The sequence below is a fragment of the Monopterus albus genome, unplaced genomic scaffold (genome assembly GCF_001952655.1).
Source record: "Monopterus albus unplaced genomic scaffold, M_albus_1.0 scaffold22.1, whole genome shotgun sequence".
NCBI lineage: Eukaryota > Metazoa > Chordata > Actinopteri > Synbranchiformes > Synbranchidae > Monopterus > Monopterus albus.
In genome coordinates this window covers 2,608,730-2,636,024 of record NW_018127902.1, presented here as the reverse complement: position 1 = coordinate 2,636,024, position 27,295 = coordinate 2,608,730, and the positions used below count along the sequence as shown (strand labels likewise).

Here is a 27,295-nt window from a genome sequence, read left to right as displayed (position 1 = left end):
GAACTATAATTCAGTCCCACTCGATAAGGCGGATAAGACTGTCCAAATGTTGCGTATGTCCTAGCAATAGCTCGCTGGCTCTCTGTCACTTTGCATCCCTCCTACTTCTTCTTCTTCTTCTTCCTCCTCTTCTTGTCGGAGTTTTATGCCAGTTGGCGAACAACAGAATGGTGCTTTACCGCCCCCAAGAGTATGAATCGGGAATCTTAACTATCCATCCATCCATTATCTATGCCGCTTATCCTGATTGGGGTAGTGGAATGAGCTGACATTGACCTATCTCAGCTGACAGTGGGTGAGAAGCAGGGTACACCCTGGATAGGTCACCAATTTATGACAGGGCTGACATATAGACAAACAATTACACACACCCACACTCACTCACGTCTACCGGCAATTTTGAGTCACCAGTCAACCTAAGCTGCATGTCTTTTGGACTGTGGGAAGGAGCCGGAGTGAAATATTTAACAATGGTGGGCCTGGTGAGGGTTATTTTGATGTCAGTGGGTATAACACAGCTGACTGCTGGCAGCCAGAGCGTCATTTCCCATTGCCATCTTAATTTTTCTGAATGACATCCTCCTACATAGATAACCAAGGAAATGGCACCGCGAAACCTGGCAGCATCACTGCTGAGCTGTGCACCTCAGGGACGCATTAAAAAAGCCACCAAATGTATCACTTCTTGTTATGGTTTAGTCCCCCTCACCAGGAGGGTGAGGGAGAACTGGGGTTGGACTCAACATGGCTGACCCAGGTGCTAGTACAAAAAAGGTGGTTTAATGGAATAAAAACAACAAAGTGACAACATAACAGGGTCCATAATACATACAACAAGGAAAGGGCAGTGATGACTAAGGAGACCAGGACGAACAGGTAAACACACAAACTAACGACAGGAACTAGGATAGCAGAGGATGAGAACGAACAGGTGAACAAAAAGAACCAACGTAAACAATGCAATCCACAGGGACTGTCAGCATGGAAGACAAAAGGACATATTGCTAACCGCATAATAGTGTGATAAGGTCAAGCCAAAACGCACAGGAACTGTCAGCGTAGCATCTTACACACGTCTAAAAATGCGGGTCAAACATAAACTTTATAGGGTAAGTATTGTCCGTTACATGTCGTAATGCTCTGGGCGTCTGCCAGAGGTATAAATAAGGAAGCCAACAAATCACCGGAATACGCCTCAGGTGTGCGCACCGACCCACGAGTCACTAATTACCCGATGCGACACAGCTGAGGCGTTGATCCCGCAAAAAGGGAGAGCAGGAGAGGAAAAAAGAAAGAGAGGCAGGTCGCGTCGAGCGGACCTGACAGTTATTTGTTTAACCTGAAAAACAGATGAAATTTATATACCCTTGGACTGGACAGCTTCATTTTAATTCCGCATCATTAGAAGAGTCGATGAAGGTTTAGGAAATACCTTCAAAATTTGGGTGTAGTGTAATGAAATGACGGCACGGGGTTAAAACGTTCAGCAAGTCTCAGTTTCACAGTTTAACGAAATTTGATCCCTGTGACTCCAGTATTAATGAGAGTCACAAGATGGGGTTAGATTATATGATGAGTGAATTCCTGTGTGTGAAGGCAACTGACTAAGATGAAAAGCCTACCTGTATATACAGAGGTAAAAATGGGATGTAATCACACTGAACAGCTATTTCTGTTCACCATAAGTCAAATCAAAAAGGGATTTAATTGCCTAAAATTCTTAAGGATTATAACTTTAAAATGGGTTAAATGACTTAATGAATCATAGTATCATAGTTATTGGTCTAGTAAAATACAAATATGAAATTATCTATGTGATTTAAGTTTTTTTTTTAATTATTTCCCTTAGGTAAACATAGAGAGGTGTGTTTGAAAAATGTAATTAAATACCAAAAGTACTCATTATGCAGAGTATGAAAGGCCATGTATTTTAACCCATGGCCCCTCAGTAAGAGGAGGCCCTAACGTTTGATAATGTTGTAGGGGTTGTCTTGATGCCCCTAGCATTTCACTTTACAATGTACTTCTGTGATTCAACATATTTATTTAATAAGGTTTTTCCAAACATGACAGCATCAGTATCAAATCCACACTACTCATACATAGCATTGCTCTGTTATGATGTACATGAAAATAGATGTAGCTGAGACAACAAGCTGACCAATCCACTGACAGAAAACCAGTCTGCAGCTGTTTTGATAGGCACTTAATACATTCATTCATTACTTCCAGGTCACTTTTAACAGCAAAGGCACCCAATATTCTGATTTCAGGCCCCAGATATACACACTCTGTCATCTTATCAGACTTATGATACTGTATGATAGATAAAGTATCTTTAGGCTCCATTACTACAAATAAGTCTAAGTAAGACTCCCAAAAACACCACAGTGGAGACATTCTGAATTACTCTCTGACCTCAAATAGAACAAATGATTAGTCAGCCAATAAAAAAAATCAACAATGAAAACAACCACTAGCTACAGACCTAAAGATAAGTGGTTCAGGTTAATAAGCCAATTAGTAAATAAATGAATTACCACTGACTAACTGCCTCATGATGAATCTGATCTGTGATGCGGCCTTGTTTATATTATTGGAATAATACTACTGATGAATTCATATTTAAGCAGCAACTGCAAATGATACTACACTCTTAGATAGTTGAGTGTTTTTCAGTGGTTCATATTTTATAAGCTGATCATAGGCTTTCAGGTAAAATCTTATTAGATGGAGGTTAGTGGAGTCTAAAGTGTAACATTTCTGTCTGAAAATTAGTGGAGTACACGCGTAAAGCAACTTCTAATGATAATGCTATCATTTAAAATAGGCTACATGTACCTCAAAGCATTACTTGAGTAAATATTTTCCAGCACTGTTACACTTACAATGACACACTGGAGAATGCATTTGAGGTTGTATTGACTTTATTTATCAGAAAGGTTTACAAGTCAAACACATCTGTAGCTGAGCTACAGTGAAGGCAGAAATGCAGACAAATGTGGTATGTTTCATGTTCACCCCAGTCACAGTTTGTCCTCTCACATCCATCCTGAATAGGCTTCTAAAATAAATTTATATGTAATCAGGAAACCAGAAGTGTGAGTCTATATATGCATTTATACAATACTATGAAAATGTTGCTGTTTTTTTTCCCATCAGTGTTCAGTTGCTGTTGATGTGTGGCTTGTCAGGATGCTGTGTGTTATTCTGGCCACTACTGTAGGCCTCATTCAGCTGTTGAAGGTCCTTCATCAGGCCTGCAAACTGCTCTTCCTGCGAGCACATTAAAAACAACAATCAATATGTTTTAGTCAATCACTCGTCTATGCAGTTAAACTGCTGTATATTGTCTGTGACGGGGCTTCTCCCACAATACCTCCTTGGAAATACTGTTTACAAAAATGGTCTAAATGTGAACTTATAACAAAAACTGATCATTAACTCTGAAATAAAATTAAATTGGTTTAATCAGAGGTTTATTAAAATATATGTTGGGATCCCAAATTAGCATCACAACATGATCAGGTGTTTGTTAAAGGTTCTTACTGCATGGTGCAAGTTTATTGTAAGTTCAAAGTCTGGTAGATTTATCTATTTATCTGCAGTATTTTCCCCAGTAATAATACCAGGGGTCCTGCACATTTTTGTGCATGGGGCACAAATAGTGCATTTCTTTAACTGCAAAGCATTTGTCTTTGAGGTTTGACATTCATAGATTTTCACCTTGAAGCTGCAGAAATGACCCCTCCCAACTCAGCAGTTAGAGTTTTGCCTGTGTATGGTGAAGAACTTTACAGTCATGCTCAGTGTGAGATGGTTCTACCAAATTCACTGCAGATTTGACTGACATCGGGGGCTGAATAGATTAAAAGTGTATTATGGGGTGAACTATTCATTTAGCAAAGCTTTACAAGTGCACTTCACTCCTGCTTGATAAGAGGTGTTTTTCTTTCTTACCAGTACATTCATTCTCTCAGCTGCTGCAATGGCCACACACAGCTTCCTCTCATCCTCCTCCCTCTCTTCCTCAATCACACCTAACCTGTGACAGAAAGATTAAAAAAAAGATACTCATACAGACACAAACAGAACACACTGGTTACAGATCACAGATAAGCATCAGATAAGTAGTGATATTTAATTCAGACACAGCTAGCTAACTGCATTCCACTCTTGGATTAAATAGGATTCAGTAACTCTATATGAGACAAATACAAATAGTTATAACAAGGGGAATGCTTACCAAAGAAAAAGCATGTTATCTGATTGTAAACATGCCTAATACTGTATGATATGACTACACTAATGTGTATTAAACACAGAGCCAGGCAAAATGAAACGTACTTTGACAGAAAGATGAATACATTTGCTGGGAAATGGAACATGATTAAACTCTACAATCGTACCTGAAGGTGGCACTGGCGAGCTGCTCTTCTCGCACAGCCAGGAGATTCCGTAGTTCTGTAATTTCTGCCTGCAGCGCTGCATTCTGATCCTGACTTTGGATAATGAAGTCCTCCAGGCGCTTTGCCATGTCGAGCTCACGCTCTGTCACCTGCTCTATCCCCAGACGAAGCTCTGACAGCTCTTGAGCATGCTGGTATGTGAATTCCACATTGACATTTTATGAAATTTAATAATGACTCATATATTTATGCTATACCTGTCACTTTAGTGGAGAGCAGGTTTGACATACCCTGTCCAGTAAGCTGAACTCTTCATTCTCAATCTTCGTCTCACTTGACTCTCTGTTTGGATTGACTTTGATCCAGGGAACTGGTGCAGGTGGACGTTTGATACTGGCACCCTGAAACCGGAGTGAATGATTATCTACATGATTCCTTCTAATTGACCAGACAAAGTTATACTACCACCATGTTAACATAAATGTCAAAAGTGTGCTCATTATTGACTTTAAAACATGCAGTATCTCAAAAAAGCCAATAAAAATAGGTGGTGTTTTTTTTCCAGTGGCACAAGCACATGAAATAAGCTCATTAGCCTAAATAGCTGAGCTAGGCTCCCAGTTCCTATTTTCACTCACTGTATTTGGTGATGAAATATGTGGTTGGTTTGTCTCCATCTCCTGTTCATGGTCAGATGTTGGCAGAGCTTCAGAACTTGTTTGCCTCTTCAAAGTATGTTTTGTGGGATTGAGGCGTCTCTGTGGTGCACTCTGTGTTCTGTTGAGTTTCTTCTTCTCCCCCATATTCCTCCGAGTCCTGCCATCCCTGTTGAATAAATGAAGTAATGTATTAATTATTATGGGTGGCATAGCTGAGCGGTGGTTAAGGCTGTTGCCTCACAGCAAGAAGATTTTGGGTTCAAGTCCCAGCCGACCCAGGACCTTTCTGTGCAGAGTTTGCATATTCTCCTTGTGCCTGCGTGGGTTCTCTCTGTGTACTCCGGCTTCCTCCCACAGTCCAAAGACATGCAGCTTAGGTTGACTGGCGAGTGTGAGTGTGTGTGGTATGTGTATTTGTCAAATCTACAAATAAAAGGCATGTTCTATCATGAGGTGATACCTGTCAGTCAGTATTGTCTACAGTTAATATGATAGGTCTTTCACTAACCACAGAGACTTTTTGCAGTAAAATGTAATGAAATGAAATGTTCCTTGAACATGTTGTAAGGCCCGGTGTCCAAGGCAGCTGTTAAGGGACCAGTATACGGTGTTCTTTGGATGGTTGAATACATTGGTCATTAACTCCAGGGAGTAACCCAAAGAATGAAGCTATGGATTGGATAGGGTGAAGAGCTCAGATGTCCAGAACCAGCTTAGAATAAAATATCTACTCCCTGGTACTGAGAAGGATCGGTTATGGTTATTTTAGCATCTGCGTACTACACTGAAATGACACCTCCGTGTGTAGGTATTCTGTGTAGGACTAAGCGAGAGGAGATCCCTGCACAGACCCAGAACCTGCTGGAGGGATTACATACAGTATGTGATGTGGCTTGGAAGTACCTCTGGATTTTCCATAACAATTTAGTACTGTAGCTTGGGGTCTAGCACCTACCGAACTGCACAGTAGCCACAGTGAGTCATACCAGATAGCTGGCAGAAATTAAATGGCTGAATGGATGGATCCTTTAGCACAAACATTGATGCCGCCATCAGTAATCAACTTCATAATTACTGATATCCAAAAGACAATAGTAGCTGAGCCCGGGGGTACACATGTAACTATCATACCTGTCTCGTAGGCCTTCAGAGTCCACAGTAAGCTGCTGAAGGGACGACTGGTGTGGACTGTATTTGCTCAAGTCTTTAGGAGGAATGTACTCTGGTCTGGATTGTCTCATTTGGCTGCAAAAAAGAACTTGCATGAAACAACACCATTTGTACATTCATAATACATGACATGTTGCTGACAAACCACTTAAGATATAAAGCTTCAACATGCCTGCTAACTATTATCCGAGGTGCTTCGGGGCCCAGAGACTCTGTTATCTGGTTCAGAATTGAAGGCAGAGGATGCAGCTTGTCAATTGTGTCCTGAGGAAGAAACAACCTGCATATTAGGCCTCATTTAGTACAGGCTTTAAACATTCAAACATCAATCAAAATGTACAGTATTCAGAGTTGTGGCAGCTCAGACATCCACAACTAGGTCTATATCCACTTGAAACCTGTCCTGATAGGGTCGTAACAGCTAGGTAAAAATAGAAAAGTGGCTTGTATGATATGTTGTCCAACCAGGCTGGAAATTAAAAGTGTTTACAGTTGTTAACAGTCACACCAGAAGGCCGGGTGAAGATGCAGTCATTGTAGAGAGGTGGGATATGTATATGATATAGGTATAACAGTGCACATTTGAGAAGACATTCAGTGTTGCGCTGGGTTGTTCATATTACACTTAATAGAAATAGTTGTGCAAAAATTGAAAAAGGAGAACTTGAGAGGGAAGTTCAAGCTCCGGATCGTTTCTGACCTCCACGCAGTTTTCCAGTTATGTCACAAAGTGGGTATGAATGCCGGCTTGTTGAAAGTTACAGAAATGGTCAGTGCCAGAAAGGTGCAGAGGAAGTAGTTTACAAAGCTACTTGGCCATCTGACATGCTGTTCTGTAACCTTATAATGGGCACTTAATAGTACTGTATGTGTCATTGTCACAAACCGTTTTGGATGTGCATTTTAGTAAATGACTTTGTGTAGCTTCATACACTATATGAACAAAATAATTACTGCCAGGTTAGCCTTATACACTATAATTAGGTCTATTTCTTAGCATATGCAAAAAATTTAAATCTGAAATGCAACCTACATCTTTTCCATATCTGATCTTAAAGGTGGTAGTAAACTTCATCAGAAGTACTTTTAAACTGCTCAGATAGCATTTGGAAACTCCCTCTTCCCTCAGCCTTTTTCATCATCAGAACTGAGGGGGCATTGTGCATCTGACATTTCACAAAACTACAGTACTTCTGTTTACAAGTGAGTGCCACGCTAGAGACTGAAAATGTGAGCCACTATCTCTGTATTTAAAAGATTATCGCATCTCACCTCTGTCTATGGACACCTTTTCATTCCACCTTCAAGTGTGGCCATTGAGAACTGCTTTAAACACTTTTGCCTTCCAATGTGGTTGGACAGTATGTCACACGAACCTGTGCTTTTCTAGCATCAACAGGCCCTAAAGGTTGGGGAGCATAGCACTCAAGCCAGAAGCGAGGTTGCAGTATTTTCTGTGCATGTGAGCCCTCAAACTGACTCAGAGACACTGGAAACTATCCGATATGCTGAACAATCTACTGATCCGATTTAAGTTCAAGTACACACAAATGATGAATGCTGTGGGAGTTACACAAACCTTTAGAATTACTGTAAGTACCAAACTTAAACCACTGGTTTTCCATCCTACCTGGTCCTTTTGATAGATGATGTCTACCAGCAGGCCATGGAGCACAGCCAAGCGCAGAGGCAGGTCCACGTAACCATCAAAGGAAGTCATTGGAATATCAGGGTCTTGATTGGATACGGTTTGTAGGAAACCTCTCATTCCATCCCAGTGCTGTTGCAAGAATTCATTCATAAACAGCATGTACTCCTCCTTCTCACCAAACCTGAGTAAGAACAAAAGATTTCTTCTACTTAAGCCGCTTCAGGGAGGCCAAGAAGATAACATTCTATGTTTTGCAGTTTGTCAAAATGTGTTTTACTCGGGTACAAATAATTAAAGAAGTGGTGTATTTGACTTTATCTGTGCAGATAAGAAGCTGCTTACAGGGTGAAGTTGGCCAGATTCTGGATGACTTTGGCAGTTAAGGTGAGGGTGCGCAGGGTGTTTGGCTCTGGGTAAGACTGTGTCAGACCAAAAAGAGAAGGACTGAGAATGGCAGGACATAAGAAACGAAGGAAGAGTGAAGCAGAGATGAGACGCTGGCCAATCTCTGGTCTGCCCTGGTCTTCGCACAGCTCCATCCAGCTAGAGAAGATCTTGTTTAACTCTTCAGGGAAGGGTCTGAAGGCAAGAAACATTACGAATCAGCTCTAAACCTAAACATTTATTATTTGTTATTTCACTGCTTTTTCTGTGATGAGCTTTCTACTCTCACCCGTGGATTTCAATAATCTTCTGCACCACCTCCTGACAGGCTTCCCTCAAGTGCTTCTGGTTGTTTGACAGTTCGGAGGCAGGGCATTTACGAGGGTCAACTTCACAGATCTCCACTGAGGTGTAAAGACGGCTTATGAAGTCCCCTGTAGTGAAATAGAAGGTAGAGTTCAGCGAAAACAAAGTCACCTCCAGGAAGCTACTCTTATCATTTGAGATACCCTACCTAGTGTGTCGATGAGGTACTTCTGGCCAACCAGCTTCATGTATTCATCTATGGCTTTAGTGGCCAGTGTGTTCTCTCTGAAGATCAGTGCCTCCTTCTCTCCAAGACGCTCCACCTCTGCACTGCCCAAATCAATGAGGAACTCCTAAAGCACACACATTTAGTCAGGAAACCATGTCTGCTCATACCTTTTTGTTGTATTTTTTTAGACTGTATATTGAGTGTGATATTTCCCAATAAGATTTCAAAATTATAATGTTTTTTTTTTCACCTTGGCTTTGCCGATACTTTGCAGTACATGGACCAGAGCTCCTGCCAGCTCTTCCTTCTCCTTCACATTCAGAAGTGGCTCCAGGTTTCTGCACATTTCCACATAGTCCACCGTCACATACTCAGCAAACTCTTTGTATTTCTCCATGGGCAACACCTGCAGATTCTTGAAACGGGCCTTGATGCGGATTGAAGCCTGTTGCCCCAGCAGTTCTTTATTTCCTGCTGTACCTGAGGCCTTGTATGGAGTAATAGGATACCACTTCTCTTGGTAGGTTCTTCCTCGGATATCAGCTAAAGGTATGGCCACACTGCCCAGTGGGTGCAGGCTGGATTCATCTCGGGAGTGGCGCTTTTTCTCTTCGCGGAAGAGATGCAGAGAAATTTGGGAGATGCAGGGAAGGTTGTCTAGCTCAAAGAATTCACCCCAGAAAAGCTGACACCCTCCAGTCATTCCTCCACTGGCTCCTAGGCCTCCAGAAGACCCAGTAGAGCTTTCCCCTGCCAGACTGGCAGGCTTGCCGGCAGCTCGGCTGCTGGTGCGAGCAAATAGGGTCCCATCCAGGTGTACCTCACAGTAATAACGCCGTTTGGGTGGCAGATCCTTGGCCTCATTTACCCACAGGCTCAAAGAATTCTCTGTACGCTCAATATTATCCTGTGAATATTTATGCATTTAGATCTTTTATCAACAGCATTTTTCATTGTGCATGACACATTTTTGGAACACAAGGCTTCTGGCTTACCTTATTGGGCTGGGCAGCCCGTCGCAGGTCTTCAATCCAACGGTCACGCTCAGCAGCAGAGGAGCAACCAAAACAGTGGGTGTTCTCAGAGTTTATCACCTGAAACCAATAGTACTGTATGAGTCTTACTGACATTATGGGCTCTATTTTCCTGCAACAGGGTGCACTGCTTAACTCATGTCTAAACTCCAGGAGCATATGGGCATGTTAAACAGTGTTTTGCAATTTTGGTGCAGAGGAAGCACACTTCTGTGCACAGCCAGGTGTTACTGGGCGCATTATGGAGGACAGGTGGAATACATTATTAGAGGGAGGAATGGTGAGCAGGTGGGGTCGGGACTGCCCTTAGTTATGTCCAATCAAACCAGCTCCTCTCATCCTCTTTAAAGAGCAGGACAGAACCTGACTGATGGATGTCACTGATGTCAGGACATGGAAGTATATGACAGGAAAGTACCGAAGTTATGTGTGTGTGTGAAACTTGTTTGTTTGAAGAGTGAACTTAACAGTGACAGCAGCCACAGTGAGGTCAGGTTGACTTTACCTGCTGTAACAGGATTAATCAAGATGTCTGCAGGGTGTTTGTCATTTATCTTGGCTCATGAGTTGCTTTCATGTGTTATTATGTCACATTTCTAATGTGGATTTGGTTCCCCAAACACCGGCTGCAGATCACTTCTGGCTGCGACCTGTAAGTAGGCTACAGAAGGTGTGTCCTGCACGTGTGCCAGCACTGTTTGACTATATTCATATAGCCACATACCAAGCACTAGTTTATTTATCTTTTTTAAAAATAATTTTCATGATACACAGTAAATTATTCAGAGTGGAATCTAGCAGCTCAGTTGTGGATTTAATGGTCAAGTTTAAGTTGGCGTGGCTATTCAAATGCATTTGGGTACCTGATCTCATGCTTCCCATGAAAACGTGCTTGGGGGGGCAATACCAAACACACCAATGTACAAAAAAAAAAACAAAAAAAAAACAACAAAAAGGGCCATGTTTCAGCAAGGCAGAAATTGTGCTGGCAGGAAAATAGAGCCCTAGAGGGTACTGTATGATGCTCCTTGAGAAACCTGAAGAGTACCTCAAAGCAGTACTTTTCTCCCAGAATGGAACTGTGGACTGGCCTGATGACAGTGCTGGTGTCTGCACTCAGATCTAAGCTCCCCAGTGCACTGACTGGAATGGACACAGACTCCCTGGAACCATAGTGTCTTAAAAATAAATAAAGTCAAAATGTTAGTCCATTTGTCAAATATCATAATTTGTCAAAGGTAATACTGTTTACTTTAAACTTTAGTTTCACCAATGGGATACCAGTGCTATGTAGAACTGTCACAGACGGCTGGAACTAAGAAAGGATATATGAATATATATGTATGCCATATATGTATCTTTCTTTCTTGTCATTGTTTTAAACAGACACTGTGCAAACAATAATGTACCCAGAGGTTGTTGCCCTTGGTCACAGTTTTCCTCTGCTATCACCAGTAGGTCAGTGTTTACTTAGCTAGTGAAACATATTAACATCTGCTACACAGAACAGAAATCCTACAATTATTGGATGGATACCCACAGACATTCATGTCCAACTCGAGATGAATTGAAGAAACAAGTAATCCCTTAATTTTTCATTTATTGTCATCAGTTCAGAATTTCACTTTGACCTATTCTTTGGTTTACGATCATGCTAAAATGATGGTAGGCTCTTGTTACTATTTGCCACCACTTCCTTCCAGTTTTATAAAGTGCAGGGTGACAGTGTCAGGGTAACACTGACTACACCGTCAACCCAGTATTGGTGTCAATAAACTTAAATTAATCCTGCAGGGTAACACTGACTACACCGTCAACCCTGTATTGGTGTCAACAAGCTTAAATTAATCATGTGTGCACTTAAACCTCATATTCAAGGTTTCATTTCAAATCTAATATTATGGAGTACAAAGCAAATATTTAAATATTCATGTCCTTATGGACTGTCTCTGACTGTACAAACACAACGTACCTGCTTCCTTTGTTTAGTCCCACTGGTTGGGTGTTACTGTTCCTCTTGGCCTTGTTCTCGAGACGTCGCTTGATCAGTGCCTAAGGGTGAAGAAGTGTGACAGATGAGGACAATTATATATTACACTGACAGGAAGTGCAGGGAAAGCACAAAGGTTGTTAAGTCTTGTGTGTACATGACTCACCCTCACTCCGCCATCTTGGGTCTTTGGTCGAGGGGCCACGTCTGGGCTACCATCTAAGTATAAGGAAGAAATTAATACTTTGATTTTGACAGTGAGTGGAAAATGTCATTTTATGTCAGTGTTTTTTCAATACTGTGACACGTGGTAGTTTAACTAACACTGTTGTACTCATAAAAATATAAATTCTTTCCCTTAGAGATTGTAATCAATAATTCATATCTTTTTCTTATATTTTTCAGAGTCGTTTGTGTCCAGGTAACTGTTTGACTGACACTCTGAGTTCAAACCCTTGAAACAAAAATCACAGGCAACATGTGTCATGTTACTGCTTCAGTACCAGCATGCATTTCTGCACTTTAACTGAAGAAAGAATAAACTCTTCAAACATCAGCCAAGCTTGTGATATTAGCAAATACACTTTGATTAGGCCATACAGGATGTGGTTTTCAGCTGGAGCTGCAGCTATCTAAGTAAAATTGACTAACTGTACATACTTTGCAAGCAGACATTATTATAATGAAAATTATTTATAGGATAACATGAGAATATTACTTTTTGCCATCATTTCTCCAGATTTGTGTCTTCAGCCTCCCTCTTTTTAGCCATTCGGTTACGGTAATAACATAGTTAAAGACAAATACAGTTTGTGAACGTAGCAGTTTAAACATAAGCGTGCTGTCAGACAGGTTCTCTCTCTTTTTTGCTTACCCAATGCCCCACCACAAACAATCCAGCGTCTAAATCCCATCATTTAGTCTGGAGGTGTGTCACAGTCTTGTTACTTCAATGTCTGTCCTTTAAACATTCCACTCCTGTCTTCATTTAAAAGCCACCCAGCCAAAATCAGTGGAGGACCAGTCAGATACTTCCACAGTGCAGCCTCAGAGGTTCTTCTGAATGAAATGCCAAAGTCGAATGGAAGCAGACACTGACTATGCTCTCTGCAAGCTTTTATTCAACTGCTCAAATGCCCAGGCATGATGATGTCTTCCTCAAAAAATGTGGCGGAAGCAATTTGACAGTCACTTACATGTACGTGCAAACATTCAGTTATCTCCTCTGTGACTGCCTACAGACTCACAGTATGTCAGTAGTTGGTATGATGGTGATATGTGGGCAGATAACTGATGGTTTTGCTTAATGCTCACTGCATTTTAAAATGCATACGTTTGTGTGTGAGTGTGTGTGTGTTGTATTAACCTGTCTCGATATCCACGAGGTTCTGCATGCTGAGGTTGGACAGGCAGCTGCTGACACGGTTTCGGGTCCACATTGTTGGCTGAGAAGAAAAACACACACTCACACATTTTGTAAACTCTGGGGAGTTTAAGTTTTTGTGCTGTTTTCAGGAAGTGTGTTGATTTTAGTTTTTCACTTTTGCACTGGGTCTGCAGGTGTGATAAACTTTTGCTGAACCACTTGGTGAGTGGAGTGTACTACGTGCATGTGTTAGTACCTCTTCCTCTGGGGAAATGAGAATTTGTCCATCTTCGAGGATACAGTTGCTAATGTCCCATAAGGGGACCTCCTGAGGAGGGGCCCATTGTAGTCTTGGGAGTTCAGTGGATACAGCTGCTGTCGGTTCAACCTGACCCACATCTACCACACAAGTGGACACGTACACACACATGATATTGATATTCATCATTACACAGCTTGCAAACACTGCTCTAAGGTCTTTATCAACACAATGCAATCACATACTACATTCATTCTGCAAAATAAAGAGAATAGAGAAAAGTTTCTTATTTTGGAGAACCAGCCATATCATTTATAATATGTGGCTACTGTGGGAACATAATTGTTTATGCACATGCTGACCCTTGTTTGTTTTTTATTTTTGCTAATTATAGCATGATGCATGTCCCACGGTACTTGTCCACTCCCATGTGTGGAGTTGCTGGAGCTGCTGATGCTATTGCTCTCATTTAATGACACACCAGGATGAGCTGCACACATCCTGTGGTTTCTCTGTAGTTTTGTTTTCTTGGTGTACACACCTTTCAACATGTATTTTCATGGTACTTAATTCTCACAATATTTTGTGTTTTGCCAAAGCACAGTGCATAGATTAACAGACACGTAAGTAAATACAAGAAGTAATGAAATCACAGCTATGATCAGTGTAGTTTTCCTGTAGGAGATGTGTGGGATAGACAGATAAAATGTTCTTTGCATACATTTACGATGCACAGTTTTGCCATTCTGATTCTCCATACTGTTGTGTGAATCTGTTACACGACATCTATTGCATGTCTCTTTTTCTGGGAGGAGGGACCCCTCCTCTGTTGCTTTTCCTAAGGTTTCTTTCATATTTTTTCTCATTAAAAGCTTTTTTGGAGGAGTCAAGAATCTATGGACAGAGGGTTTCACAGGCCATACAGATTGCAAAGGCCCTGAGGGACATTTGTGATATTGGGCTATATACGTAAAATCCAATTTGACTTGATAATAAAATGTTACAACGATAAAATATCCATTAAAAGAAAACACAAAGAGATGGGGGTAGGAATAACATCTTTTATAAAGAAACTGCTTCTGCCTCTTTTATAGCTGGATGGTCTTCATGTTGTCATTGCTTTTTGTTTTTGTGGTCAGTTATTCGGATCAGTTACACCGTCACGTCAGGCCCAAACCCTGTATGTAGCAAGCTGTGAACATTGTGTAGCTCTCTTGTGCTGTCCTAAAATTGGCTGAGATTTCTGATGTTAAGGTCGGCCAGCATCTCTACCAGCTGGCTGGGAGGAGTTTCAGCTACACAACAGGTAATACTTAAAAGAAGACAGTATTTAATGAATTATCTTGTATTTCTCTATGTAAACATAAGGACTCTGTGTGCAGTATTTTATTTGGATTTCTGCACCACTGTTAGAGGTCCTACTAACTACTTTTTTCAGTCATGTCATTGTCAGAATGTAAATAGGAAGCTTGTATTTAGCGTTGAGTTGTATTTAGAACCGAGTTTCTTCTCATCAGAGCGGACGTTTCCTGTGGGAGTGGTTTGTATATCTAGCTGTTGCTCCTCACTTACAACATTTCTGGCCCATTTGTCTGCATCTTTTACCGTCTTTGGAAAGTGATGGGTTTTGTCTTTGTCATGTTCACCGTGAGAGTGTGACAGTACTGCTAAAATTCATTTTGAGTTGGAGAGAATAATCATCTCCATCTCTGTCTGAAATAGTGAGGCCCAGTGATGTGACTGGTTCACATGCCTACATTTGAAAAGAGTAGGATTACATCCTAAAGCCTCCACTCTTGCTTCAATACCCACATTGTTTACCACAGATTTTGAAATCCAGTTTTGTCCTTCTTATATAATAACTTTTAAAAAACTCCATACATTGCTTTGTTAGTTTATTAAATACCCTTTTAATGCCAGACTGAGTCAGAGATTTTTTTATAACTCATCAAAAGCATTTATTTTGTGTTTATTTGGTTATTTTCTTCCAGCACTTTAGATAACATGCTGGGGAGGAAAATGTAATCATATATTTTATGTCTATAAATCTGGAGTTGGGAATAATAGTAAGAAGGTCTTGAGGATTCTCCGGATGCTGTGTAGTTGTCAGGCTCAGATTTGTCATTATGTGTGACCACACACTGTCTCTTCAGCTTATGTTAGAATAATCCACACTTATTTTATCTGATGGTATTTAATTTACATTTTTCCTGGTAGATGTTTCAACTTCTGATTCAAAGACAGGGTAGCCCAGGGATGTCTGGTGATTTTATTTTTCTCTAGCTTTTCTGCTGTTTTGCTTTAAATTGTGTTTTAAATTGAGATCCTTAAACTTAGTTTCCCATTTATCTCCAAGCTGAACATACACCACGCTGTAGCTTTTAGTGATAAATTAATAACTTCACCTTTTTCCAAAATGTAACCTCAGAGTCTTCGGTTCATTGTAAATATATTTGCACGTGGTTCTTTTTGGTTCTTTTAATTTTTATTTTTCTGCGCATACCTATTCAAGTATTTCACTGAATGATACTAGATATAGTACAGTACAGTAAAAGGAAACCATGCTCAAACCACATGGGTATCCATTTTGCTATGTGACACTGTTGAGAACATTTTATATGTGGGGATTCACATTTTGACCATGTTTAACACATTAAAAATTCACTACAAATTGCACTTATTTAACGAATCAATCCAAATGTCAGAAATTATTTAAACTTAACAGAGTTTGAAAGTACTGTCAGGTTACGTGACATTACCTGGCAGTAACGACGTGCTACTCCGACTCTGCAGCCTGGGCCTCTTGAGCTTCTGGGACACAGTCCTCAGGTACTTTTTTAGGAGTGCGCCTCCACCTCCTTTCTGAGAGGTGTCAGTGGAGGAGACCCCTGAGGCCTCTGCAGCAGCTGAGGATGAAGCAGCGCTGGCTGCGCTGGCTGTGTTGGAGGAAGGGGAGCGGGCTGCAAAGAGTGACCCAGGCGGCTCAGACAGGGCCCTTCTGAAGGGGTTCTTTCTGGTTCCTCCTGCAGCTTTGTCTGGCTTGGCTCCCTCTCCACCTTTCCCACTAGATGAATTTTTATCCCCGGGGTCTTCGCTCAGAGCCTTGCGCCAGTTCTGCATCTTGTTCCATTTGTTGGCAGTTGCCTTCTGAATTTTATCAACTGTTGAGGAAGGGGCTGCACCTTCTTCTCCGTCTTCTTTCACCTCGTTCAGCGTTCCTTTGGAGCCGGTATGCCACTTGTACGAGTTGAGGGGGTCAGTGGTCTCAGATGTCTGTCCTTGTGGATGCTCCACAATTGATTCTTTTTCCTTTTCTGGTGATTCCTGCTCCTTCTGTGGTTGTTGAGCTGCAGGATCTGCATCTTTCTCCTCAGTGCCCATTTCAGATTTTTAAAGTGTGTGACTCAAATTTTGCCTCTCCTCTCAAGGTGTATCAAACAAAATCAAAATTTTAATACCTTCACAGGAGGCCTAAACTGCTCCTCTTCTGATTTGCTATAGTCTTGGAGATTGTTGTCTGTGTAAAGGATAACAAATTTGTCTGTACCTTCACTGGTTCTATCTGTAAGCTTCTCTCGTTTCCTGTCTTGCAAAACGTCATCTGGCAACAACATGCTGCTTTTTCTGTGGTTGCGTTTTTGCAGCACCCAACTCCTGTCTCTCACAGGCTGTGTGCTTCCTCATGAAATGACACAAAGAGGTATTCACAGAAATCTTCCTATTTTGCCCGCTCTTTATTTTTATTTAATACTTCCCTTCTTCTTCACTTCCTGTTCTGCATTTATGTCTGTTTTTTTCTTCCAAATGAAACTCTCTTTGATGTCCCCTTAAACTAAGCCCACAACCCAGGATTTCTTGAAGAAATCAGCCTTTTATTTGAGCATTAAAGTAACTCAAGTACTGTACAAAGATGCCGCTATCTAAGTGTGATTTGATGCAGGGCTGCTCTAAGTTGTTAACTGTTCTACCTTCACCTCAACGGAAACCTGTTTGTGTTTCAGTTCTTGAGCCGTTTAGTCCGTCAAGGTATGAGTATGAGAAATGTGGTTTTACACTGTGAGTCCATTTAAATGAAGGGATTTGAAGGCCATACTTTAATTCCAACTGTTACTCCTTATCCTCTCTTATTTGTCCTGATAGTTAATGATCAAATCTTATAAGTCAACAATTCAGAGTATCTTCCTATATTTACAGGTCACTGTTAGAATGACACAAAGAGCCAAGGACAACAGCTACCTTGTAAAACAAAGATGAATAATTTTTGACAGTTTGACTATGACTGTTATTAAGCCCATGATCAGTAAAGTAGTCCATAAGAAAGTCTATGATCAGCTACCTGTGGGTGTATAGGCTGTTGACTGTTAACATCAGTTTCCTGTCAATGTCTGAAAACCACTTCCTGCACTCATGCTGCTCTCTGCTCACACACACCTGCAGGATATTGTTGTCCCGGCGGGGAGACATGTCACCAGTAAGGGAAGCTGTGACAGTACTGTAAAATATAAGTGCACAGCAGGTTGCTGATGCCACTGCAGCCCTCTGCACTTTACACCTGATATCTGGACACTCAGAGTTTTGTTATAAAATGGCCCCCCCTTTTGCTGTGTTTTAATATTGAAAATGATATTGAAATGATACTGATCATGTGTATTGGCTCAAGAACTGCAATGATTAATCAATTATTTGATTGACAGAAAATTAGTCTGGAACTATTCTGATAATGAAAAAACCATTTGCTGGTACAAGGTTTGAATTGTGAGGATTTGATGCTTTTCTTTGTCAGACCTGATGGTAAACTGAACTGGCTCTGGACTGTTAGTCAGCTTAAGCTGTGCAAAATTATTCAGGGCATTTTCACAATTTTCTGACCTTTTACAGTGTAAATAAAATGATTAACTGAGAAAATAATCCAATTTTAATCAATAATGAAAAGAATTTTTACATTGTCATGTATCACTTTGCTGTATTATCAACTTAAAGAAATGTTTATGCTTCTCTTGCACAGATTTGAGAAAGAATATTGCCTCAGTTTGTTCTGCAACTTTTATCTCTAAATTACATTAATATAAGAATAGCCCAGTCTACAGTGACTCTGTGGAGCTGCACTTATAGGCACAGTTGTTATGGTTTAGTCCCCCTCACCAGGAGGGTGAGGGAGAACTGGGGTTGGACTCAAGATGGCTGACCCAGGTGCTAGTACAAAAAAGGTGGTTTAATAGAATAAAAACAACAAAGTGACAACATAACAGGGTCCATAATACATACAACCAGGGAAGGGCAGTGATGACTAAGGAGACCAGGACGGTAAACACACAAACTAACGACAGGAACTAGGATAGCAGGAGGATGAGAACGGACAGGTGAACAAAAAGAACCAACGTAAACAATGTAATCCACAGCACAGAGACTGTCAGCGTGGAAGACAAAGCACGTATTTCTGTATTGCTAACCGCATAATTAGGGTGATAAGGTCAAGCCAAAAGGCACAGAGACTGTCAGCGTAGCATCTTACTCACATCTAAAAAATACGCGGGTCAAACACAACATTTGTAACTTACATAGGTAAGTATTGTCCGTTACATGTCACAATGCTCCGATGAAATGATAGACAGAAAGATAGAACTATTTCACTGGATAAGTGAAAACTGATCTAGTGGTGACAGAAGAAAAGTCTTGGGATCACCAAAGTCATTAAAATGTATCCTCTTGTGTATCTGTACCAGATTTCATTGCAAGTCATTCAATATCTATGGGCATATTTCATTAAAAATGTGAAATCTGTGGTGATGCTCTTTGAAAAGTCAGGGGATCACCATGGTCGTTGGATCCAGAATGTGTGTGCAAAATGTCATAGCAAATGACAATGATAATTCAGTCTGGATCAAAGTGGTGGAGCCACTGGCCATCAGTGGTATCCCTAGCAGTAAAACATAAATGAGCTGATTTCTTAAGGCTCAATGAAAAATAAAATCTCACTTGTTACATTTCTTACTGTAAGATATGAGTACAATATCAGCCCCTGTTTGTTGTGAGAGTGAATAAGGTGAGACATCTGAAAAAAATAGAAGACTTTGGACACAGTGTTATTTGTTTATTTGAGATAAAATAGAATGTTAATGCCACAACCAAACTAACCCAGAATGTAGATACTGGGGTGAAAGATTTCACTATGAGCTTACTGTTTTTAATATTTTGTTACCATGTGAACTGTGTGTATTGTCATTTAACACACTTACTAGCCCTGATTGATTTCTTTTGTATATTCACTCTAGAGGCTACAAATAAGATTATTTCAGTCAAGTCAAATGTATTTAGTGAACACATTTAAAAACAACAGGTGTTGACCAAACTTACTGAGGAAATTAAATTAGAATTAAAACAATTAAAATTCAAAGCTCTGCAGCCTGTTGTTGCTTAAACTCTTATGCAATAGAATCAGAATTAAATCCCCCATCAGTGAAATGTATGCGAGCTGATGGCTGTTTGACCTCTTGATTGCCCCCTAGACGCAATTAGTTGTAACTGCAGTCATTGCCCAGTAGAGGACACCGCACATCCACTTTATGTTCTTGGGTCACAGAAGCTTTGCTCTTTTCTATTCAAATATGCAGCATGTTATGCTGTCTGCTCATCCATGATTGATCCACCATTTTCCTCATGTTACTATTATATATTTCAGGTAGAACGTGTACTCTTGAGCAAACTCAGCACAGTTAATGAGAGGCATCAAAGTATCAGCAGCTGTTTTCACCGACATCATCAGCAAGAATCACGCAAAAGATAGGAATTTGTATGAAGGATCTATGCAGGTGTTAGAGACAGTGAGGAGAAATGTAAAGCATGTTTTTAAAATAGGAAACATGACAGTGTGCAAATGCCTTTAAGGAGTTGAAACGACTAGAAGATTGGCTCCATACTGGGTGTAAGAAAATGATGACAACACTCCTCTGCTAAACTTGAATCTATAGTCACAGCAACATAGTATTTGTCTTTAGCCTACCAAGATCACTGCACACCCCATTTAATGATACCTTTGTTCTGCCTTCACTCACATAATGTGACGTTCACCCATGCTCAAGTACTGGACAACAAACAATATGATGACCTTTACAGTGACCTTGATTTAAACTCAGCCAAAGCTGTAATATTTGCTGCTACATCCTGTTTTGGGCTGAGTTCACAATGGACTATATTCCCCATAAACAAATTCTCTAGCCAGACATTATGTTATACAATAAATTTTATTTAGTTGTGTCTTTGTAGAGTAACGGCTGCTGTCCTTTACCGTTTTTGTTGTGGTGGCAGACCATTGTGTAAGCTATAAGTCAACTAGCCTACCCTTTGAAACACTATTGCCTTACTACTGTCATCAACCACCAAAGCTTTTACATAATTAGGATGTGAGTGTATTTAACTCTGAGAACTAAACAAAAGCTTAAAAGTCAAAGCAAAGTCCAGACATATTTGTGACCAGCTATTTAGATGTGTTTGATATTTTGCATTTTTAGTCACATTTTGTAATTGTGTACCATTTGTTACCACAGGCTCAATGTGAGGTAACATGTACCTTAACATTTCACAATTAAACCCTGTTTAAAATTGTACAGCAGCTGAGGTCTTGTGTTTCAAGTGTGTAAAGTAACTGATCCTATAGTGTTTGTAGGGTATTGCAAAGCTTGTTCACATGCCAGTACCAGATTCCAACACTGATTACCTGCGGCCCAAAATGACTTAAACTTTCTCCATTTACACCAGGCCTTTGGGTGTCAGACACCTCGCTAAGGTCACACATTTCTGAGGGGAGAGGAAACCAAAAACACTCCTGTGGAAAGACCCACATTCTGAGCAGCTAAAAGACAGACACTGACATGATTGATGATGATTTAAACTCCTGGCCCTTCACAAATAAGGTGGTACATTAACAATAAGGTGGAGTGATGTGCTGCGAAAACCACTGCAAATCTTCTTCTGTGGATCCGAAGGAGCCTATTTTATTTTCTCAGCTTAGCTTGACAATGGCCACATTTTTAACAGAAGGCTTCTGTAAACTAGGTGAGCGGATGCTCTATAAGGTCTAAAAACGATGCTGAAACATTGTCTGCATGTCCTTCTGGCGCTCTGACAGCTTCACTTGCAACACAATTCGCCCCTCAGGTCAATAACGATGCACTGGAAACATTAATCTGGTGATCTGCTGAGCCGGTTGCATAAGGATACTTCGTGCACACCATTTATGACTGCAGTGTAATTCATGGCAAATTCTTTAAAACCAAACGAGAACTCTGTGACCCGAGGAATACATTTTGTTTTGGCTTGATCATTCGCACTGTCCATAGAAGACTGTCCTCAGTGGTTTGTCCTTCACTGGAACAGATGTGGCCAGGCAGTACACGGATGTGGGCTGTAATGAACGTAGCACTGCGTTGTCCTGAGAGGTGGAAAAAACTGAGCTAACGAAACGGGGAGGAGCGACGGCATCACAGGCATGACTGAAACCGGAGGAGAGGACTCACAGAGGGATACTGTCCTCCTGTGCTGACACTTCAAGTGTGTAAGCCTCATTTAACAGTGGACTGCCTATGATATTTAGTTCATGGCTTTTAGCATTCCTGTAACTGCCGGGCGCTGAGGGGGACTTGTCTGACGGTTAACTATATGGCCAGCTAGCACAACGCAGCTAACGAGAGTTAGCTGCTGCCGGACCCGGCGAATTGAAGAGACGAGGACGGGAATGGCAAGAGTTCACTCGGGAAGCCTTTTCAGGAGAAACAACGACTAACCATACTAAACCAGCGCAGATTTCGTTAGTTCTCTGAATCACTGGTAAGCACCGGTTACACGATCCTTCTTAAGTTAACATTTAACAATTTGTAAAGTTAGCGCTAGCTTGCGGGCTAGTGTCAGCCAGCGCTGTTGTTTTGTAAGCTAACCCAATGTTAACAAGTCGGCGTGGCAAATGCGAACCACGGTGTGGTTGTGTTTAAAAGCATAACGATGCCTGTTACTGAGTTTAATTTTCATCTTCACTGCCGGCCAGAAAGGTAACGTTTGGAGTTGAAAACATTTATTTTTTCCAGGTGTAGCTGACTATAAACTTAACGCTGGCGTTAAACGTTATAGATGGTTCCTGTTAGTCTAAGACTCGGGAGTAGATTCTGTAGGAAGTGAAGTGTATTTACCCGCAGATGTGTGTTTCTTCTAACTTCATTATGGACTTTGCCTAATTCCAACCCTAAACAGTAGTGGTTTTGATGCCTAAGCTCAACCGATCCTTACAATAACTCTGCCAGTATCCTCTGTCTACTTTAGAGTCTTAGGATCTAATGTGTAGCTGACTTTCTATTACAGGGACCTCAGTAGTTCATATGATAACAAAACAAATGATTCAAAACGAAACCATGCAAACCTAAGGTGCCAACTAACTGATCCAGTATTATAGCTTGAGAAACTTGTACACAAAACAGAAGTTATAAACGTTTAACAAATTAATAAAGAGAGAGTGCTTAAATAGCAGTTGTTAATCACTTGGATTTGGAAAAAGTACTGAGAAAATAAACCCTGCCACTTGAAGTTTAATTAAAATAATTGTCTTGGGTTGATGTGTTTTTGACATTGCTGACAGATCCAGAAACATGACAGTAATTGTGTCTGGCAGTCCTTGATATGTGGTATTTAGAGAGGAACATTGTGGTAACCTGTTTGTGTTTCTTCTGTCCTAGCCTGGTTATTATTAGTCTGCCTGCCCTGATCCCTCTGTATGTATTGCTGGGGCGTTAGCTCACAATCCGCCTTGCAGCCATGTTCCCATCACAGCATAACAGGAGTTAGAAACGTGTATCAGCATGCTGAACAGACGTGCATCAGTATGCTGAACAAACAGGACCTGAAGTTCCAGCCGCACTTTGTACTTTTACTAACTTCCCTATAGTAAACAGAGTCACCACATCTGCGTACGGCTCATGAACAAATACTTTAGGTACATTTGCCATTTTACCAGACATTTTCAAGAGACTGAAAGATTCTCTTTATTCATATGTTTTTACTCAGTCTCATCCTGTTTTCAAGCCTCTGGTTTACATGACATAGAATGAGCAGCATCTGCTTTTTTTTAAATTATGTGGAGTGTCATTGTGTGAAACTGACCTGAGCTTCTGCAGAGATAATAGTTAGAATTAGCCTAGTTATATCCCCAGCAGTTTTCAGTGACAAACAATTATAGTGGTACAGTCTCTGTTTGATAAATGAGCAGGAAATGCTGCGTCCATTGATAACTGAGATTCCTGGTCATGGATCAGGAGAGTTCTCTGCTGCAGCCTGTCACTGTACATGTTTTTTTGCACTTTGGGCTGCACACACACACACACACACACACGCCACTGGCATCACTGAAGCAGCCAGCCGAAACACACCTTTACTGAATTACACACATTGTAGGCCCCGATGCTGCTATAATTTTGGCACTCAGCGCATGGTTACTGTGATGGTACCCTGAGTGAATGAAGTGCAGCCTTCTCTTTCTTTCACAAATGCCTGTCATCGTTGCTTAATTTTTTTTCTTTTCTGACTGGTTTATTCTTCAGGTTGTTGGTGCTATTGTAATCTCCATCATGGTGCAGAAGTACCAGTCACCTGTACGGGTGTACAAGCATCCCTTTGAGCTTGTGATGGCGGTAAGTGTCTTCTACCTGTAGTCACAGTCAACCCACATGAATAGTGCATGCCATATAGACCCACAGTTATATAACGTTGGCTGGTGTGGGCTGTAGAGGTCAGAAGGTAGCCATTGAATTACACACATAACACATTGCTCATAGGTTTAGAATGCTGTTGCTGAAGGCAGACTGCAATGCACGCAACTTTCTTCATGTTCCAGCACGACCCAGCTGGTTTGAGTTAGGTGTTGGTTATTTGCACCTTCAGTGTTGTTTTCATGATCCACACAAGCAGCTGCAACACCATTATGAAACTGACTCCTGACAAGAAGTCACAGGATAAACCTATTTAAAATAAAACAACCAACACAATGTTTGTGATTATACAAACAGAACTGAAGCTGGTTTTTGTTCTTATAGTTGCTTGTAATGTGAACACAGTAACAGCAGTCTTAGACAGGTCGGTGATTAAGTATCTTGAGCTTTAAGATCTGTTCATTGTTTACCGAGCTGTTGAGCCATTATGTTGTACTCTACATCCACGCACACAGCATCTGAATATACCACGCATGTGCACTGTCATGTCAAACAGAGGTTTTACAGCAGACTTGGTGGTGGTACTCCATTTGCAGTGTAAAAAATTCAGCGCCCTACATGGCTTTTCATGAACAACTGACTCACTCCCTTTTTTCATTCACTTTCAGGCATGAGTGCTTGTGTTGTGCCAGAGACTTGCATGTTCATCTTCTTGCTTTTTGCTCTGTTTTTGATGGCCTTATCACCAGCATTTCCAGTGTCCTCTATGCTTTCTGTCCATCATTTTCTAGTTTATGTTAATCTCCCTTTTTGTGCTTCTGTTCTGCCATGGCCAGCTGTCAGGTAGTCTGTACCCCAGTACAGTGGATGGTTGGATGTTAGACTAGGTTCACTGACTATATGCTTCATCACCAAGAAAATGGAAAACTCTGACTGATTGCATCTCTGTAGTGACGTGTCGCTGCCTCCTGTAGTTTTATGACAACACTGCCTGCACAGTCCTGACCTGAACAAACTAGTCAAAGATGCTTTATGCTGCACTTACAATTTCTGCTGTGTATTCTTGTTTTATTCAGTTAAATGACCTCTGATCACCCAGAGGTTAGTTGGAAACTGCTTCTTCTAACAGTCATGTATTTGTAGCAGGCAGGTGCTGTTTTCTTTATATGGAAATGAGCTTTCTGTAACTTGTGAGAAGAAGGATGCAAGAAGGCAAAATCTTCATAGCGCAGGCTGGACTGAACAAAAAGCAAACACGTGACTATAAATAGATGGCTGGTACCTACACCTGGGTCTGCACATGTAGCCAAAGGGGGGAGTAGTAATAATTGCAAGCAGGCTGATTTATAAGTTGGAGGCAAGTTACCTCATGGGCTTCTTGTAGATGGAGCAGGCTTTCTTTTGCAAAACTAACGGAGCAGTCCTGGGTGTTTTTAAACTAGGGCAGCAATGAATAAGGTGACTGGTAAATACAGAAAAAATACAGACATTTTGTGTTTGTGTGTTTTGTTGTATAATAGTGAAGACACAAACAGGCATGTCAGAATCTATACTCAATTTGCAGTATACTTAGTGAGTGTCTAAAATGTGCATTGCAGTCAGTTTGGAGCTGAGTTTTGTGCGTTTGGATCCTTTCGTCTATAGTGAGCATTTTTGCAGACACTGCAGAGCAGACCTAATGGTGCGTCACAACACTAGCTGGCTGTTTTTAGTGAACACCCAGTGAAATCTCTCCCCTCTCAGTTCCCCTCTATAGCAGGTTGGTCGTCATTGCAGTGTTGTACTAGTGTTGACGACATCATGCCCTTGAGCAAGATTGTCACAAAGTTTTGATACAGTTTCCTGTTTATCTACTGTGCTAACAAGATTAAGCTACGTTGACTTTTCAGGGTGTTATAAGGTGTACAAACTAGGGCCATATATATATATATATATACATACACATAAATACACAGACTGTCAGACAACCAACTGGCATGAATTTCACTGATTTCAACCACGTTAACATCAATAATAAAATGCTAAAGAGTGACAGGAACATATTTCTGAGCATTTAAAAGACAGCTGCATATGATGCAATAGTTAAACTGTGACCTATTTAAACAGACGATATATAATATCAGGCTGCCATATGAACTTGTCTGAATAATGAGACTGGCAGCTCACTTGTATTGCTGAATCAGCGCTCTTGTAGGCAGTTTTTTCCTGTGAGACATGGTTATAGCCTAGTTTACCAACAAGTTAAAGCTTGTTGTTACTGTGCATTTGATGTGTGCCAGTTTGCACTGCTAAAGAACACAAGAATGTATATTTATGATTCCTCTGATTTATAATTCCTCACTGAAGTGTTTTCCCAGCGCATTTTGTTACCTTCCTAGTCCCATTTGGATGGATGCATGTTACAGAAACATAAGCTAAACGGCTGTGCATTAAACTTTAATGGAGATGAGCAAACAAACTGGACACACATATGCAAAATGAACCACATCCTTGTGATCATTAAAGTCTGTTCTCTTGTAAAAGTAGACAGTGATGCTTGAAAACACATCTAGCAAAGTACAAACTTCACCTCGTTCTGGGCAGCAGTTTGCTAAATAGTGTGGTCAGACCTTATACATCCATGCATTGGACAGTGTCACAGTTGAAGTAGCTAGTTGACTTTTGGGGACAGCCCTAGTAAAAACTATGCAGACAGGCCTAGGAATTATGCAGTGCAGTTCCAAATAATATGTGCCATGGCTTAGGTCAGCCTTGTTATTCCTCTCTCCAGTTTTTCCTTTAAAGGCTTTCTGCAGTATTTGTCAGTAATGGCTTCTCCCCTTCATCTGTTGGTGGATTATACTTGACATTTTGTTTTGAGGAATTTTGTGTTTTGCCTCCATTTGACTATATTTGGCCTCTGTCAGTTCGTGGAAATACCCATTTACTCTTCTGATGGTAAGAAGCAGGTCTTACATTTCTCTGCTAATTCCTTTAAATGCATTCTTTTAGTCTAGATGAAATATAGCCTCTCTTCACGTGGCCTCGTGTAGCTGATCACTGGCAGTGCTTGAACCTCTGAGTAACACCGTTGTGGACTCTGTGTACAATTGCCTAAGGCAGGTTTGGATCTTGGATGCCATTGAGCTGTTTTTGTTCTGCAGCAATTGC

At 40.9% G+C, this 27,295-nt stretch overlaps 2 protein-coding genes across 3 annotated transcripts in view; one reads left to right on the top strand and one right to left on the bottom strand.

Annotated features, from left to right (window-relative positions):
• Positions 1-2,921: 2,921 nt before the first annotated feature.
• On the bottom strand, positions 2,922-22,792 carry rasal3 (RAS protein activator like 3). 2 transcript variants are annotated; one of them, XM_020594151.1, is made up of 19 exons: positions 22,637-22,792; positions 13,455-13,597; positions 13,199-13,277; positions 11,999-12,051; positions 11,815-11,894; positions 10,891-11,020; positions 9,804-9,902; positions 9,059-9,715; positions 8,788-8,932; positions 8,563-8,707; positions 8,232-8,468; positions 7,869-8,070; positions 6,411-6,502; positions 6,200-6,313; positions 5,048-5,234; positions 4,700-4,810; positions 4,410-4,600; positions 3,961-4,045; positions 2,922-3,276 (listed from the first exon to the last, which is right to left on the bottom strand). In XM_020594151.1, exons 3-19 carry the CDS (start codon positions 13,269-13,271, stop codon positions 3,166-3,168), a joined length of 2,712 nt encoding a protein of 903 aa, XP_020449807.1. In that variant the 5' UTR covers positions 13,272-13,277; positions 13,455-13,597; positions 22,637-22,792; the 3' UTR covers positions 2,922-3,165. The 2 variants fall into 2 exon arrangements, with proteins under 2 accessions (XP_020449807.1, XP_020449806.1); XM_020594150.1 differs by lacking the exon at positions 22,637-22,792 and adding an exon at positions 16,217-17,067.
• LOC109956801 (SEC14-like protein 1) overlaps positions 21,821-27,295 on the top strand; it is a 31,924-nt gene continuing 26,449 nt past the window's right edge. The window contains 2 exon segments of the mRNA XM_020594152.1: positions 21,821-22,280; positions 24,038-24,127. Coding sequence (XP_020449808.1) covers positions 24,065-24,127 — 63 coding nt within the window. The 5' untranslated portion in view covers positions 21,821-22,280; positions 24,038-24,064.

Coding starts and splice junctions, on each gene's coding strand:
- rasal3 (XM_020594150.1), bottom strand. CDS start 16,838: ATGGGCACTGAGGAGAAAGATGCAGATCCTGCAGCTCAACAACCACAG. Junction 8,071..8,231: donor AATCTGGCCAACTTCACCCT/GTAAGCAGCTTC, acceptor GTTCTTACTCAG/GTTTGGTGAGAAGGAGGAGT. Junction 4,046..4,409: donor CTCGCCAGTGCCACCTTCAG/GTACGATTGTAG, acceptor TTTCTGTCACAG/GTTAGGTGTGATTGAGGAAG.